At 36.1% G+C, this 15,067-nt stretch overlaps 1 protein-coding gene across 50 annotated transcripts in view; it reads left to right on the forward strand.

Moving 5' to 3' along the window:
* The window catches only part of ANK2 (ankyrin 2), a 584,595-nt gene that overhangs the window by 515,865 nt on the left and 53,663 nt on the right, over nucleotides 1-15,067 (forward strand). For 21 of the 50 annotated variants that reach the window (XM_086407163.1, XM_086407160.1, XM_086407179.1 and 18 more), the window contains 2 exons: nucleotides 4,018-4,120; nucleotides 4,831-4,934. In XM_086407163.1, coding sequence (XP_086263289.1) covers nucleotides 4,018-4,120; nucleotides 4,831-4,934 — 207 coding nt within the window. Of the gene's footprint in view, nucleotides 1-4,017; nucleotides 4,121-4,830; nucleotides 4,935-9,175; nucleotides 9,212-15,067 lie in introns of all 50 variants that reach the window. The other 29 variants (XM_086407151.1, XM_086407166.1, XM_086407145.1 and 26 more) reach the window with 3 other exon arrangements.

The raw sequence follows: 15,067 nt of genomic DNA on the forward strand, positions 1-15,067 counted from the left end.
AGGCTCTTCTGTCCATGGGATTCTCGAGGCAAGAACACTGGAGTGGGTTGCCATTTCCTTCTCCAGAAGAAATGTAATTAGCCTATTTATAGTTGGACATGATAGAAAAAATTACTCTGATGCCGGAAATGTATATGGATGCAGAGGAATAAAAACAGCTAAACTTTGATTACATTGAATAGGAACACAACCAAGATGTGATTAGTTGGATTTTGTTTCCATTTTATTTTATTATTGCTTACAAATTAAAAAGTGCTATTCAGAGTCAGTGCAGAGCTAAATAACAGTGAACCATAGAAGCTTCCCCATGTATTAAAGCAAACACATTGAATTTTGGGATATTCACTTGTTATAATAGGTTTGAAAGCACCATTAATTGAATTTCTAATAAATATTGCAGCTTACTAAGATAGTAATTATTGCACTTTTCAGTGAAATTGCAAACTTTGATACCACCTAATATGTGTCTATAAAGCAGCTGTATCATGGTGAAAAAGTATAAATTTAAGATTATAAAAAAAAACTTTTGGCTCATCCCTTAGCTGAACAGCATGTAAAAATTTACACTTCTATAGATATTTTATTGCAAATTTAACTGAACAGCACCACCTCTGACCTAATTTTTTAAAAGTGGCAATTCTGTTGCAAAATATTTGAATTTACTTGCAGTGTTTTAAAAACACTTTCTGATCCAGAGACTTGAACTAGAGAATTATTTCCTTACTCTTGGAATATTCTCACTTCATTTCATTTAAGTAGATTCTTTGATATCATAGAAAAAAGAGCAATTAGAACTATAAACATTGATTAAATACCAATTAGCATTTTAGAAGGCAGTAAACAGAGAGAGCTAAAATAAAATCAGAGGGTAGAGATATTCAGACATATGGTTTTAACTTACTCATTCTCTTCACTCTGTCTCTCTAACTTCCCTCACTCTCTGTAGATCCTAATATCTTTTTCTCCCTACCCTAATCTCCTTTTTGTAATCATATTGTCTCCTTCTTTCCTATCTTCTCCCTCTGTGTTTCTTTGGTGTTTGGACTCTAGGAAAGACAAAAAATAACACCAACATCCCTTTTCTCCTCTTGGTTCAAAACCAGTTGAAAAGTAGACCCAGGTATTAGGTCGATGGATATCAGTAATCCACCGTTATTACTGATACAGTGATTACAGGATGTGGCTTTAAATTCGCGCTCCAAGGAACTCTTAAAAACCTCATTAATACCTCTTTCCATTCACACCCAAAGGAGCCCTTAAATACCTCGTTCCTAAAGCAGACACACCCCCACTCAGATATGGGGCCTCCCTGAGAGTGGCAGTTGAGACCTGGCTGCCCTTTTACAAGTTTACACTTCGACAGTGGTGGCAGCCACGTCACTGGGTCTTAACTGAGGCACCTTTTTTTTTATCCATTCAGTTTTTTCCCATCCAAGCTAAATATCTATTTTGCCTTTGAGACCTGTGTTTCTACCATTCCATGGCTGCATTTAAGGGTAAAGTTACATAGTGATGGAGTCTCTACTTGCCGTTATTAGCAGGCATTTTTGTTCCTGTACTCCAGTGCCTGTTGGTCCTTTTGTGCTGTTCATTAATATAAATCTAGCACTTTTAAATGTATCAAGTCACCGTCTGGATCTATGAATTTCAAAGCTGAGCATAGAGACTATGTAATTAATACATCTAAACCCAGTAGATCTTGATGGGGGAAGATGATGAGCCCATAGACAACATATCATTTCAAGAGGTTGACCTCTCTACTGTTTTTCCCTTCTTGGTTCAATTCAAAAGAAAATAAAGGAGAATAGAATTGAAGAGCTGTTAACCTAGTGCTGCCTGGTACAAAACACATACAAGTGAATCTTTAGCTATCTTTGTAGTTTAAAACAGGGGAAAAAAAAATACTCAGTCCACCAGTTGAGACAAGCTTTTGCTGAGATTAAAGACCCCTGTTCCCAATAGTTTAATCCCCTTCCTATCCTCAATTTCAAAGTCAGGCCAGGGTTCGTCACAGTAGCCTATTTATGAAGTGCACCATCAAAATCTAGCTGCACAGCTGTAAAAATAACTATAGTATAAGCTGCTTCCAGGTGCCAGAACTAAAACCCCTGTGAATTGTTTGCTTGGCATCCAGGCTCCTCCTGCCATGGCCGTGTCAGGAGCCTCTATCTTCCCCAAAAGCCTGTAGAGCATAAAATAGTGTATTGACAAATTCTATTTAGATTTAATTGTATTATAAACACACAGACTTATATAGGTGTAAAAACATAGGATCAGATAATTTAACTTTTTTAATACATGAATTTTAATACATCAATTACACTTACCGTCTAATATTCAGCATTTACTTTGGGGCATAGATCCTACAGCAAAATAGGAGAAGGCCCCAAATTACTATAAATTATCTACCAAGTGATGATTTCCTCAAAGATAGTTGGAGATGTTGACACCTCTCAAAGATGACAATATATGGCTTACAAACTTAGGTATATTTGCAAAAGAAAATAGTTTCTACTAATAGATCTGCTAAATTGATGTTTAGTCCATAATTCTATAGCGCTTCACTGGCCAAATACCTACTAGCTGAAAGTAAATGAAATCTTGCTTCCATAAATAAGCTGAAAGTTTGCCTATCTCTTTATTTTCCCTTGTGGGCTTTGGGCGAGAGTATTCTGAATACAGATCTTTAATTCTTGGGCTAACATGTATAAAATATAGTTTATTTAAGATACCAATGTGTTTGTCATTTGATTGTACAAATTGACTAGGAAGTAAGGAAATTGCTGCTAAGTCGCTTCAGTCGTGTCCGACTCTGTGCAACCCCATAGATGGTAGCCCACCAGGCTCCCCCATCCCTGGGATTCTCCAGGCTAGAACACTGGAGTGGGTTGCCATTTCCTTCTCCAATGCATGAAAGTGAGAAGTGAAAGTGAAGTCACTCAGTCGTGTCCGACTCTTAGCAACCCCATGGACTGCAGCCCACCAGGCTCCTCCATCCATGGGATTTTCTAGGCAAGAGTACTGGAGTGCGGTGCCATTGCCTTCTCCGAATTGCATCTATGCAAATATCGAGTCTCACCCATTACATATGAGTATGTAATTCAGAACTTTGAAATTCAGATTTGCCAAAAATGTAAAGCATTGCTTATCAAAGCCTAAATCCCATTGTGAAGCCAAGCCTCAGTTTTGGTCAGTGTCCGCTGGCAATTCATTTTCACGCTGGCAGATGTGTGTGTGCGCGTGTGTTGTGGGTTGGTCTTAGAAACGGTTTTTTGTGCTCTTGCATCTCATTGCCACAGCGACCAGCGTTCTTTGGTGCCTCACTCACCACACACAGGACATGCACAGGGAATGGTGCTGTCCTTTGAAATCCCTTTATTGGAAACACCAGAGACAAACAGGAGAAACAGCACTTCCACAGGAAGCATGCATCTGGCCCCCATTCATCTCGCTCTGTTGCTTCCAGGGGTGTGCACCGACACTCAGTCATTCACAGCTGGAGAGGAGGAGAAAGAGGTGTGGAGAGAGAGGAAAATGAGTGAAAATGAAACCTGTGCTTTCGTTTCATTCTCTCCGAGGGCTGTCTTCTACTAATATTTTTTCTAGCTGCAGGGAGATTTACATTTAACACAGATTTAAGCAGTCTATCCTGGGATTACTTTCTGTGTGAATTTCTTATACTAGCAGTAAGCTACAGTTGCTGGTTTAAAACATTTCTGGGAAGAAAATGAATCAGGTTAGGAGTATCAAATTTTATCTTCTGGATTCCCTTGTGCCCTGGCCATTGAGTGGTAGGAACCAGTCAAAAGATGTGTTAGTTTAGTTGCTGGACAGAGAGGTGTGGCAACACAGAGACCTGGGTTTCCTTCTTCCACGGTTGCGATTTATGTCCCCCTGGAAGTTGCACTGTTAGCTAATAGCACGCTTTTTTCACTCTCCTGCTCGGCTCATCATTCCATCCTCCCAACCCTACTACTGCTGTTGGTATATCACCATGACCTCCTGCCAACCTACCAGCCTTCGATCCTTCAGTTCCGACAGGTCTCACACCCTGAGCCATGCCTCGTACCTGAGGGACAGTACCATGATCGACGACGCAGTTGTGATCCCCAGTCACCAGGTATGTGACTTTTTGCCTTTGCGTTTCTGTTTTCTGGAGGTCTTTTTAACGTTATCTGATGTTGGCTAGGTCTGGAAGAAGATTTTTTAACCTAAAAAAAAAAAAAAACAAAAAACTGTCTTAATTCAGTCAATAAGCCTAGCATAAGAGATTTACAAGTTTTTCAAAAGCATAAAGAAAGTTTGCTGCATTTCTCAATGAGCAGAGTTTTTCTAAAATAATATACTACTTGTGTCTTAAGCTATACTGGATTCTTCTGTGAAGATTATATATAAAACTCAATTTCTTTGTGAAATCTCTGTTAAAGGAAAATGTAAGGTTGGATGCATTTTAAAGTATAAGATAAAAGGTACAGGTTAAAATATATCTCTCAATATTTAAAATTGTTTTCTATGAGAAAAGGTGTAGAATTTGTTATGAACTTAATTTTAGATATGGTTTTATCAGTTTGACTATATATAAGGAAGTAAATGAAACCTGTGTTTTTCATAGACAACTACTCAAGTGTAACCCTACATCAGTAATGTAATTTAAATTGGAATGCATTATAAAGATATATTTTTAAATGCCTTAGTCTCATATCATATTTTTAAATGAATGTTTTTCCATGTAATACCACTTTCCTGTGATTCAAATTATTGAAGTTCATTATATTTTAATTTAATTGAAAGAAAGTCTTTCGTATTAAATCCAGTGTTCTTTGTGTTTAGGTGACAACTCTAGCCAAGGAGGCAGAAAGGAATTCTTATCGTCTAAGCTGGGGCACTGAGAACTTGGACAACGTGGCTCTTTCTTCCAGCCCTATTCATTCAGGGTGAGTAAATCAATATTGTGTATCCAGATCAAGAGGTAAAAAGAGATGAGTGAAAATAACAGCTTTGTCCAGTAGCTTTAGCTGATGGCTAGCTTACAGGGGAAGTGACCTTTTTTAAAAAGGTCATGCTTTATCCGCTTTATCCGCCATGGAGTCTCTCTACACAAACAGACCAGCAAAAAGGGTTGAATTCCGCATAGAAGAACTGACCATTGTTTTAAAATAACGCATAGAACTGCGTCAAATAGCTTGTTAACTAACCAGAGTATACCTGTGGCCTCCTTATTGTTCATATTTTTGTCTTTAAGATACCTTGAAAAGAGGGGCAAGATCATTTGCTTTTGAAAGTTCTGCTTACTAAGATTGACTAGTTTAATAAATGCCTTTCCTTGCATATTAATGCATCTAAAATAATGTTTACAGGAGTCTGAGTCATACAGATAGACAGAGGAGTTCACATGGTGCTTGAAGTAAGAATATATTAAAAAGGGAGATTTGAGTGCAACCAGTTAGGTTCTCAATTATCGTTTTAAAGTCATTCAGGTAATATATATGCCACTACTTAAGAAATTCTGCCTATTTATATTAGCTTATTAAAAAGTAGGACTTTGAGTTAATGATTTTAAGTATCCTTAAAGATGTTCTTAAGTTAGAAGAATTCAATTATTTGTAATATAAATTCCTTAAGGGGTTTTAAATTGTAATACTCTTTACAATTGGTCTTTTCCTTACATTTTAATGGTTTCAAGTTGTATAGTAATTCCATAATTATGAATAAACTTTAAAAATGTTTTTCTTTAATTACTTTTTAAACCCTGCTTGTATTTTATCTAACTAAATGTAATATTTTGATTTAAATTATTATCCCAAACTCCTTATCCATTATCCACAGAATGATTTTGAGTGATGGATCCTTTATTGTTTTTATTATTCTAAAATATTCTCCTTTCAGGAAAGCATTCTAAGATACTGTAGTTTAAAATTTGGGACTTCTTAATCTGATCTTCTGTTAAAGGCTCTTAAAACTAGTTACATAGATATAAAATTAGTTACATAGATATTGAGAATAATCATAATACTCTTCTATGTTAAATAAGTAAAAGCTAGTTCTTAGTGCAAGTGTTATTCAGGGGAATAAAAACCAATTAAACCTCATTCAAATTTACTTATTTTAAGTATAAAATGAGATAATTAAAATCTGACAGCTATATGTGGTTCAAAAAGCATAACATCACATACTAAATTTTTCAACAATAATAAGAAGAAAAAAACCTTGGGCCTAGAGTGTTGATGGATAATAGGTCAGAATTTAGAAACCATAATCTAGTATTTGAAGTCCATGTCCAGCCTACAAAGTGACAAGATTACTTTAAGCAAAATGTGACAGAGAAAAATTGTCTTATTGCAGACCAAGATTTTAAAGATCCTTATTTTTTTTTACTATGAAACATGGTCACTGACTCTGATCCTCAACTCTGGCTGTACATGGGAATCACTTGGGAGCTTTAAAAATATTGATGCCCAGGCCCCAACTGAAATCAGTTCTATCACAGTCTCTGTTGCTGGGGCCTTGCCATTGGTATTTTCTACAGGCACCAGTTGTCAAATATATTTGTTTTATGTAGGCGATTAGTAAGGAACACCATTGCCTAATAAGGCTTTGACTATAAGTTTGACTTAGGTAATTAACATATGACTAGTTACCTCAAATATCTTTTTATCCTTTCCATTTACTTCAGTATTCTGTCTTCACACACTGTTGAATTCTGCAGCGCACCAAAGTTTGTGCCAGGCACTAAGGAAAACAGATGAGTAAGCCATAGCCAGTACCTTTAAGAAGCTTGCTGAGGGCTGTTATTTGAATTTGGAAGACAGTCTACGAAAGAGCAATAACATGATGGTTAAGAGTGTGCTTTGGAATCATACCAAACAGAATTCAGATCCTGGCCCTGACATTCAATATGTGACACTGGGCAAGTTGTGTAAAGTGCTTCCGTTTATTTATCTATAAGATGAATGTTATGTTATAGGCTCCGTAGGGGGGACTTAAGGATTAGGTGCTTCTTAAGTAGTTAGCATTTTGCCTAGAAAGAATTAAGTACTCAATAGATTTTAGCCATTAGTATTTATACAATCCACACACACATCTTTAGCAAATTTCCAGTTAGTGAAACAAAAGTATTCCGAATTCTCTAAATGGGAATAACCAATGTGGTATAATTCATAATGGCAGTGTTTGACTTATTTTTTATCAGGTAATCTATCGTAAAGTTGTGTTCCTACCATAGTATTTGAATGAACACTGCAAAAGATGACTCCAGTGGAATGGATACTTACCACTAAAAATTCAGTATTTCTGAACGTGATGGTATTTGAAAGCTACTGTGGTATTAATATACATAGTATTCATAATATATCACATACAAATGACGTCTTATAATTTTATTCATTATACATCAGGTTCCTGAGTAATAGTTTTTATGTAATTTACCAGGAGCTGAGTTTATCTTAAATTAATTAGGTGAATTCTAAGCCACTTCAAAGCCTGCCCAAATTGTAAGGAAAAAAATAATTTTTGATAGAGGAGATAATAAAGTTAGCTTTTATATGCGTATGTCACTAGTTTTGTGGATAATGATCTATTAGATTAGATGAGATTTTAGATTAATGGAAGACACAACTTCTACCAATAAGCACCATTATTTTCTTTTATTTCTACTGTTTCCAATGACTAGTGTTCATCACAATAGGAGAATAGGTCACGGTGATTAAAAAATCTGTTCTGACCAATAAATACAGCCAGTATCTAGCAAAAGAAAGGCCGACTGTAATATTTTTGTTGTTGTTCTTAAAGAAGTTGCCTTACTGATTCACAGTGTGATTATTATTTCCAGTATCCTAACCGTGATCACATCCAGTGCAAGCTTTGACAAGAGCTTAAATTTTACATTTCTTCCCCATTTCATAAGGGCATAATGAATCAACAGATGTAAGCCACAAATTCCTATCAATAGCTAGTTTTGTGACTCATTTTAAGTATTATTTCAAAAGTCTTTAATGTTATAGTTTTTTAATGTCAGCCAAGTGCCAACAAATAAATGTCAGTTCATGACGTCGTATATAAGACATAGTAACTAGAAGTCAATAGGAAAGTAATCTTTTATAGGACTTCTTTTTCATGAAAACATGTTGAAGATGGTTTTGCTGTGAACCTAAAACTACTCTAAAAAATATATTCTATTTTAAAAAAAATGTAAAGATGTTAGCCCAAATAGTGGAAGTTGATATTTGAAATTCATAGAAATTAAAGATGTTTTTCATTTGACGACACCAATATTTATCTAAGTACCTGTGGCAGTTAATTTAGTTGTTCATGTATTTCAAACACTTTTTTTTTTAATGGTGCATGAAGGTAAATTCTTTGGGGTGAAGAAAATTGTTTCATAAGTAGTGAAACAACTGTTTTGTCAAGTTAGGTTTCTGGTCCAGAGTATACACTTATCTGTAAATCATCAGGTGCCGAAAACCCAAGTGGACTCTCTGAAAAGGTACGGAGTGTTTTGAGGAAGAGCAGCCTCAAGTAGAAGAGGAATGAACGGCAGGACTTAGAGCGAGGTCAAACAGTGTGACCAGTGAGGAAGACAGGGAATGGAAGTCTTGGAAAAGCGCCAAGACTTCGTTCACATAGTTTTTGTTACCTATAGTAGGTAATTAGTGTTACCTACTCTGCCTCATAGTTTATGCTGCTGTTTGTCATTGGAGCCAATTTTTAAATTGCGCCTTTTCTGTTTGCATTTCTTATGTAGCAGCCCAAAGGGCATTACCATTATTTTGAAAATACTAAAAGTGTGAGTGAAAAGCTATGGAGGCAAAACTATGTCTATCAAATGAAAGACTTTTTATCTTTCATTAAACTGCCCCTTGATGTTGTGTAGCTTCTTGGATATTTAGACTTTGAGTACCCACATACGCCAGTGTTGAATAAGGCCACAAATCCCTCTCCATTGGTTTTATATCCCAGTTCCCTAACCTGGGAGTTACTCCATAGCCCCCATATCTGGGTCTTCTCTCAGCCTTTTCAGAGAGCTGTATCTCATTTGTATTTCCATCCTTTTTTTTTTTTTTTCAGTGAATACGGTATTGGTATATAAATATTTTATTTGAAAGTCACTTCTGATTTCCTTCTTTATATTTCACTTTATCCATTCCTTCTCTGTGCTAAAGTATCTATTCTGTTGCAGCCGCACCTCTCCATGTCTTGATCGTGACAACAGCAGGTGAACTTCCGCATAATTCCTTCTCTGAACATGTTGCCTCCCCTCTTCCCCTTTCTCCACGTCCTTCTCCCTGTACCTTGCCTCGGGATGCTTTAGTGTGACCATACCTAGCTAGAGAGAGCAAGAGAGGGAGCACATGAGGGAGAATGATTTATTGCCTCCACGTCATGACCATTACTGAACTCCCCATTATGGTACAGGGAAAGCGGGTATTTGTTATTTTGTTGGAAATAAGTGGGGGTATGCTAAAATGAATGTAGACCTCATGGCTGTCTTCATCATAAGTCTCCGTGTCTCTGCTTCTTTTGAGAGAAAAAGGGCTACATAGAGCTGAAAGATGTTATTCCCAGCAATTATGCAAATTGGTTAAGCTATTTTCAAGTTATAGTAAAGGTTATGATTTTAAGTGTCACTTAGCAGAGTTTTTTAAAGTTATAGTCTAGGGGAACCAAAGGCTGAAAGTTTATTAATAGTGCACTTGCTTGCTAGTAGTGCTTTAAGTGCAACTTTTGATATTTTGGAAATTGTACTATGGAATGATTCCAGTGTTCTAAAAATATCTATGATTCTATGTTATTTTGATTATATGTTATTTTGATAAAGTTATTTTTAAAAGTTCTTATCAGACTACTGGTTATAGTATTTTTATTATATAGTCATCCATCAAGATCAGGATACTGAAGATTGTCTACAATCAGGCAATTTTCAATTTTTACACATTTATATCAATTTTTTTACTTTTTCTGCAATACCCACTAAATATTTTGTGTCTATACATGAACATAGTGATAAATACATTTTTGGTGATGTTAACAGGTTTGAGGCATTTTATTTCAAAGCTGTTTTTCATCAGTTTTTCAGTTGATGGAATTTGGAAGATTGGGAAGAAATTAAGAAAATTATAGAGGACAGGGAGCTCACGATACGGTTTTCTCACAGTAACCCAGAAATCAGATTTAATTCAAGGCCCTCTTGCTATGTATGTGTAGATCACTGAAGCACCCTGATGACCGATTTTTTTTTCCTATTTTCACTCAGTAACTAACTCTGAATGCTGTAATCTCCCCCCGATCCTTACCCCCATGATCCTGGATGAATTAAACGTAAACCTAAGGATTCATAACTTTTGGGGTGGAGGATATAGTCCTCAAAAGACCAGAATCACTGTTTTCTGCTGCCTCCTCTGAAGCATGTATCTGTCTAGCTAATCAACTACAAATTCCTAGGCAAGTCATCTGCATAATAATGGTGGATTGCTTTTGCTTTTATTCCTTTTAAATTGTGATAACACTGTATCTCACAATTTAGAAAACTTCAATAAGGATTTCTACTTTGCATGACTGCTGAATTTCCTTTGAAGAGTAAGATAAACAATTAAAACCAAGTATGTTATGTGATGTTTTTTTGTCTGTACAGTCTGAAGTCAATGTTCAGTGGAGTATGTGTATACATTTTCTGCAAAACTACTCCTGATTGTTTTAGCCATACAGCAAAAATAGTATATATTTCGTGGAGGAATAGCAGTTTGTTTTTCAAATAGAAATGCTTCCAGAACTTCTGAAATGGAACATTCCAGTAGGTCGCCTAACCTAGTTAGAATTTTAATACCAGAATGCCACATTAGAGTTTGAGTTTAATCAAAGTCTCTCATTTTGGGGATGAGAAAACTGAAACCTAAAGATGTTAAATGCCTTGCCCGAGGTTAGAGCAGTAATTCAACACAGGGTTAGATCTCGTGATAGATCCAAGCTGGAGCCAGGAAAGAATGTAAAACTTGTTGAATTATCTTGTGCTCTGTAATAATAGTGTTTTTTACCTCTTCTTTAGTACAGTTCATAAACTAATCAAAACTCCGTATTAAACTACTTTAGCAAAGTTCTAGGTTCATTGTAGATATTTAATAAATGTTAGTTACTCTGTTTAATTTTTAATATGCTAATTTTAAGACATTCAAAATATATAAAATTATATGCATTTATTGAATTCTATCTGCTTGACCCACAATGATTTAATTCTTGCTCTACCCTTAAGTGGTGATAGGATTATCCCTCATTGACAAATGAGGCTTCAGTCACAGCTCACAAACAGTGAAACTGAACTTCAATCCATTTATCAATACATTTTACTTTAGTTCTTTTCATCTCCCAATGTGAGGGTTAGGGTTATCTTGTCCCATTTTTAATCTCCTGAAAATATGAGAAAATCAAATTTACTTAATCAAATCTGGTATGTGAACTAATTTCTCTCATGATTCACCCTAACCTTTCACTTTTTCCTGTGATACAAAAAAAAAAAATAATGATCTCTTACAATCTGCTTTTTGAAATTGTTATACATCACAAAATAACTATCCACTAATCTATTACCTAAGCTTCGCTGGTGGCTCAGTGGTTAACAACCCGCCTGCCAATACAGGTGATGTGGGTTCGATCCCTGGGTTGGGAAGGTCCCCTGGAGAAGGAAACGGCAACCCACTCCAGTGGGAAATCCCATGGACAGAAAGGAGCGTGGCACACAGAGTTGGACATAACTGAATGACTCACACACACATCCAGGTAGTAACACCTTTGGATATCCTGATATTTTTAATGAAAATATTCAAATACTAAGCCAATTTTATATTATAAACTATTGGGATTAACTGATTAGCATGTTGACTTTTATCAAAAGACTTCTCATCAGTACCTAGAAAAAAAAGTTGCATAATTATTTCTTTTACTCTCTTTTAGTTGAAGAAAAGACTTTTATATATAATTCTGCATAGTCAGCTTTTTAATTAGTTGTTTACTTTAATGAAGTCTGACTGGTGTTTGGTCCCTGGTTGTCCTTCTTTTCAATTAGAAATAAATACATACAGCTTCTCACAACTTACCCTTTTCACTCTTCGCATCATTCACTGTTAAGCAGCATCTATTTGAGTCTGATTTGCTTAGAGTATTTTCTAACTAAATTTGTAAACATTTTTATTCATTTTGACTATCAATATTTAGCTCTTTCATGACTTCCCATCCTTTTGTTTCTTTCTTGATATCCTTCTGATTTACTTTCTTCTCTGCCTGCCTGCCCCTCTCTTCCTTCATCTCTCTCTCCCTCTCTCGTCTAATAATTCCCTCAGTAGAGCTTGTTGTTGTTTGTTAGGCTAGTGCACTTCCTTTAGTTATTTCATAAAGACACAAAAGCTTGTTTTTGTTGGAAGTTTTCTCTGAATTAGACACATTGCCACTTTCATTTTTCAAATTTGCTTGCTGGTCTGGTGCGATACTTAAATATAATTTTCTAGATCTATGATGACACCAAGACATATATAGTTAAATTTATCTACTGCAGCTCCAGTCTTTAAGTCCTTTTACTTCCCAGTCTTTGGTCTTTCTTCATACAGTTTTCACTTCTAACAAAATCATTACTTTGGTGTATCCAAACTCTTGGTTTTTTGCTTACTTTCATTTTCTACTCATCCTCTATCAAGGTAATTGAATATATTCACTCTCTCATTTTCAAGCAGGGAAATGCCTGTAGAGGAATATTTAATATTGAAGGCAGTCCTTCTCAACTAAAGCTATTTTCTGAACTGAAATGTCTGAGTGTAGTAATTTGAGTGAGGTCTGACTGGATTGGTTGTCCAGGAATCAAAGAATAAATAACCTTCTACTTTAGCCTTCTTCTCAATTAGAAACAAATACATACAGCTTCTCACAACTTACCCTTTTCACTCTTCTATTCATTCACTATTAAGCAGTTACTTATTAACTGCCTACTGTGTGCCCCATTCACATAGCACTAGGCACTTGGGACACAGGAAGAAATACGGAGCACAAGGTCACTGCCACTGTGACACTGATATGGACCTGAGTGCGGTCTAGTTCCTTCCTCCTTGACCAGGAGAGTAAGCGATTCCGAGGAAGTGAAATCGTCATGTGACATTTGGGGCTTAGACTGTGAGCATCCTCGGCAGCAATGGAAGACACCTGGGCTATGTCTTTACTTTCTGTATCCTTGCCAAGTTCCTAGCAGCATGGAAATTACGGGGTAAAGGAGAACAAAAGAGGATTTTAAAAGAAAGTCAGTAACATAGAAATCAGAGAAAGTAATCAAACATGTAGGTGCTTAGACATTGTTACAGCCAAGTATATAGCTACTTCAATTCACTCCTTACAGAATGCACTGCTACAAGATATTCTAAATGGAATATATAGGCTGTAAACCATTACTGGAATAAATATAGTGAAAGTATAATAGCATGTACCATGAATGGGGAAACACCCTGGATGCTTTCAAAAAATAGATAGTATTGGATACTGATGATATTAATCAGATGTATTATAATAATTCCTTACTTTTTTGAGTCCCTATTCTTCAGCAATGGTGCTAGTAATCAGAAGATGAAAAAGAAATCAAAGAAAGTAGAGAAAGTCAGAAATACAGCATTGAGTTTGAAATAGCACCTGTTGAAACTTCAGTCATTTTTTTCTAGTTTTTATAAAAATCAACATAAATATCATGCTGCTGTTGCGGCTAAGTCGCTTCAGTCGTGTCCCACTCTTTGTGACCCTAGAGACGGCAGCCCACCAGGCTCCCCGGTCCCTGGGATATCATAGTCAAATGAAATTAATAAAATGGGAAAGAAACCTTTATAGTCATCTAGATGTTTTACCAGTTCTTTCATTCTTTTTGAGCGATAGTGCATTTTAAAAAGCAAATAGAAAATAATTTAAGAATTCCTGCTTAAACACTAGTAATACGAAAAGCAGCCAACATTTTCTCGCTGTATTTTGATAAAGACCAGAAACATCCACACTTCAGAACTGACCTGCTGCTTATACTCCCCAGTTTGTGCCCCGTACTAAAAGCTGAGAGGATGGGGTTTAAACCGGTAGATCTAGACTGGCTCCTGCATGGGGAAAGAAGTGTGAGACCTCCTCTCCTGGTCTCATTCTGCGTGACCTGCTTCAGATAGGCACTCTGGGCTCCTTCACAGACGTCTGTATTACTAGCAGCAGGGTTCTGTTCAATAGCATGCTTAATGAGGTCTGTGTTCTGCTATGAAGAGGATGCTAAGGTATTTTTCCTTCACTTATTTAAAAATAACACAAATATATTGTGTTTCTATCCCATAACTTACTTTAATGAAATACCTTTCAAATGTTTTACATGTTTGTCATGGATGTAATATCTGAGTGTGATGAATCTGGTATAGTTCTGTGCTGGTTAAGCTATCAGCAGATCTTACGACACCTGTGTGTTGCTTTCCTCTTTCTGTTTTGGTATAAAATTCTTGCAAATGCAAGGAGAATTGGGAAAGACAGTAGGGTGTGCACATTTTTTGTGTGTGTCTTTGTGTATATGTACACGACCATCAGATTGCCTGGTTTAATTTTTCCTCCTTGACAAAGTAAGTGCCTCCCAGACTTTGAGTTTTACACTAACCTAGTGAGACAAACTCACACTAAGCTGCAGAAACATCCTGAAGGAACCAACTTCAGAGTTGAGACAAACCCTTTCTCTTGGTACAGTTAAAAAAGTAAACAAGCCAAATCACCTTGGATCATTACTCCCTTATTCATGAACAATTAGGTTGGCAAAAAAGAAGCAAAAGAAGAGATGCCTTTACATTTCTGAATTACTAGCTGTGATTTTCCATGTTTAATTTATTATAATTTGGGGAAAATCACGATGCCCAGATGTCTTCCATTAGCATGAGCCCAGGATTTCCCCCTCAAAACCCAGAGCAGAGGGGATTGATAATCTTGTTTTCTTTCTCTCCTATCAATTAAAATGGTATAGAAGAGATATTTCTACTTAAGAAGTGAAAAAGCACCTTTGAATCGGTAAATGGGCTCTTTCCAAAGCATTTGATTT

This window comes from Bos grunniens, chromosome 6 (assembly GCF_055505025.1).
Source record: "Bos grunniens cultivar Pamir isolate PY7600 chromosome 6, Bosgru_T2T1.0, whole genome shotgun sequence".
NCBI classification, from domain to species: domain Eukaryota; kingdom Metazoa; phylum Chordata; class Mammalia; order Artiodactyla; family Bovidae; genus Bos; species Bos grunniens.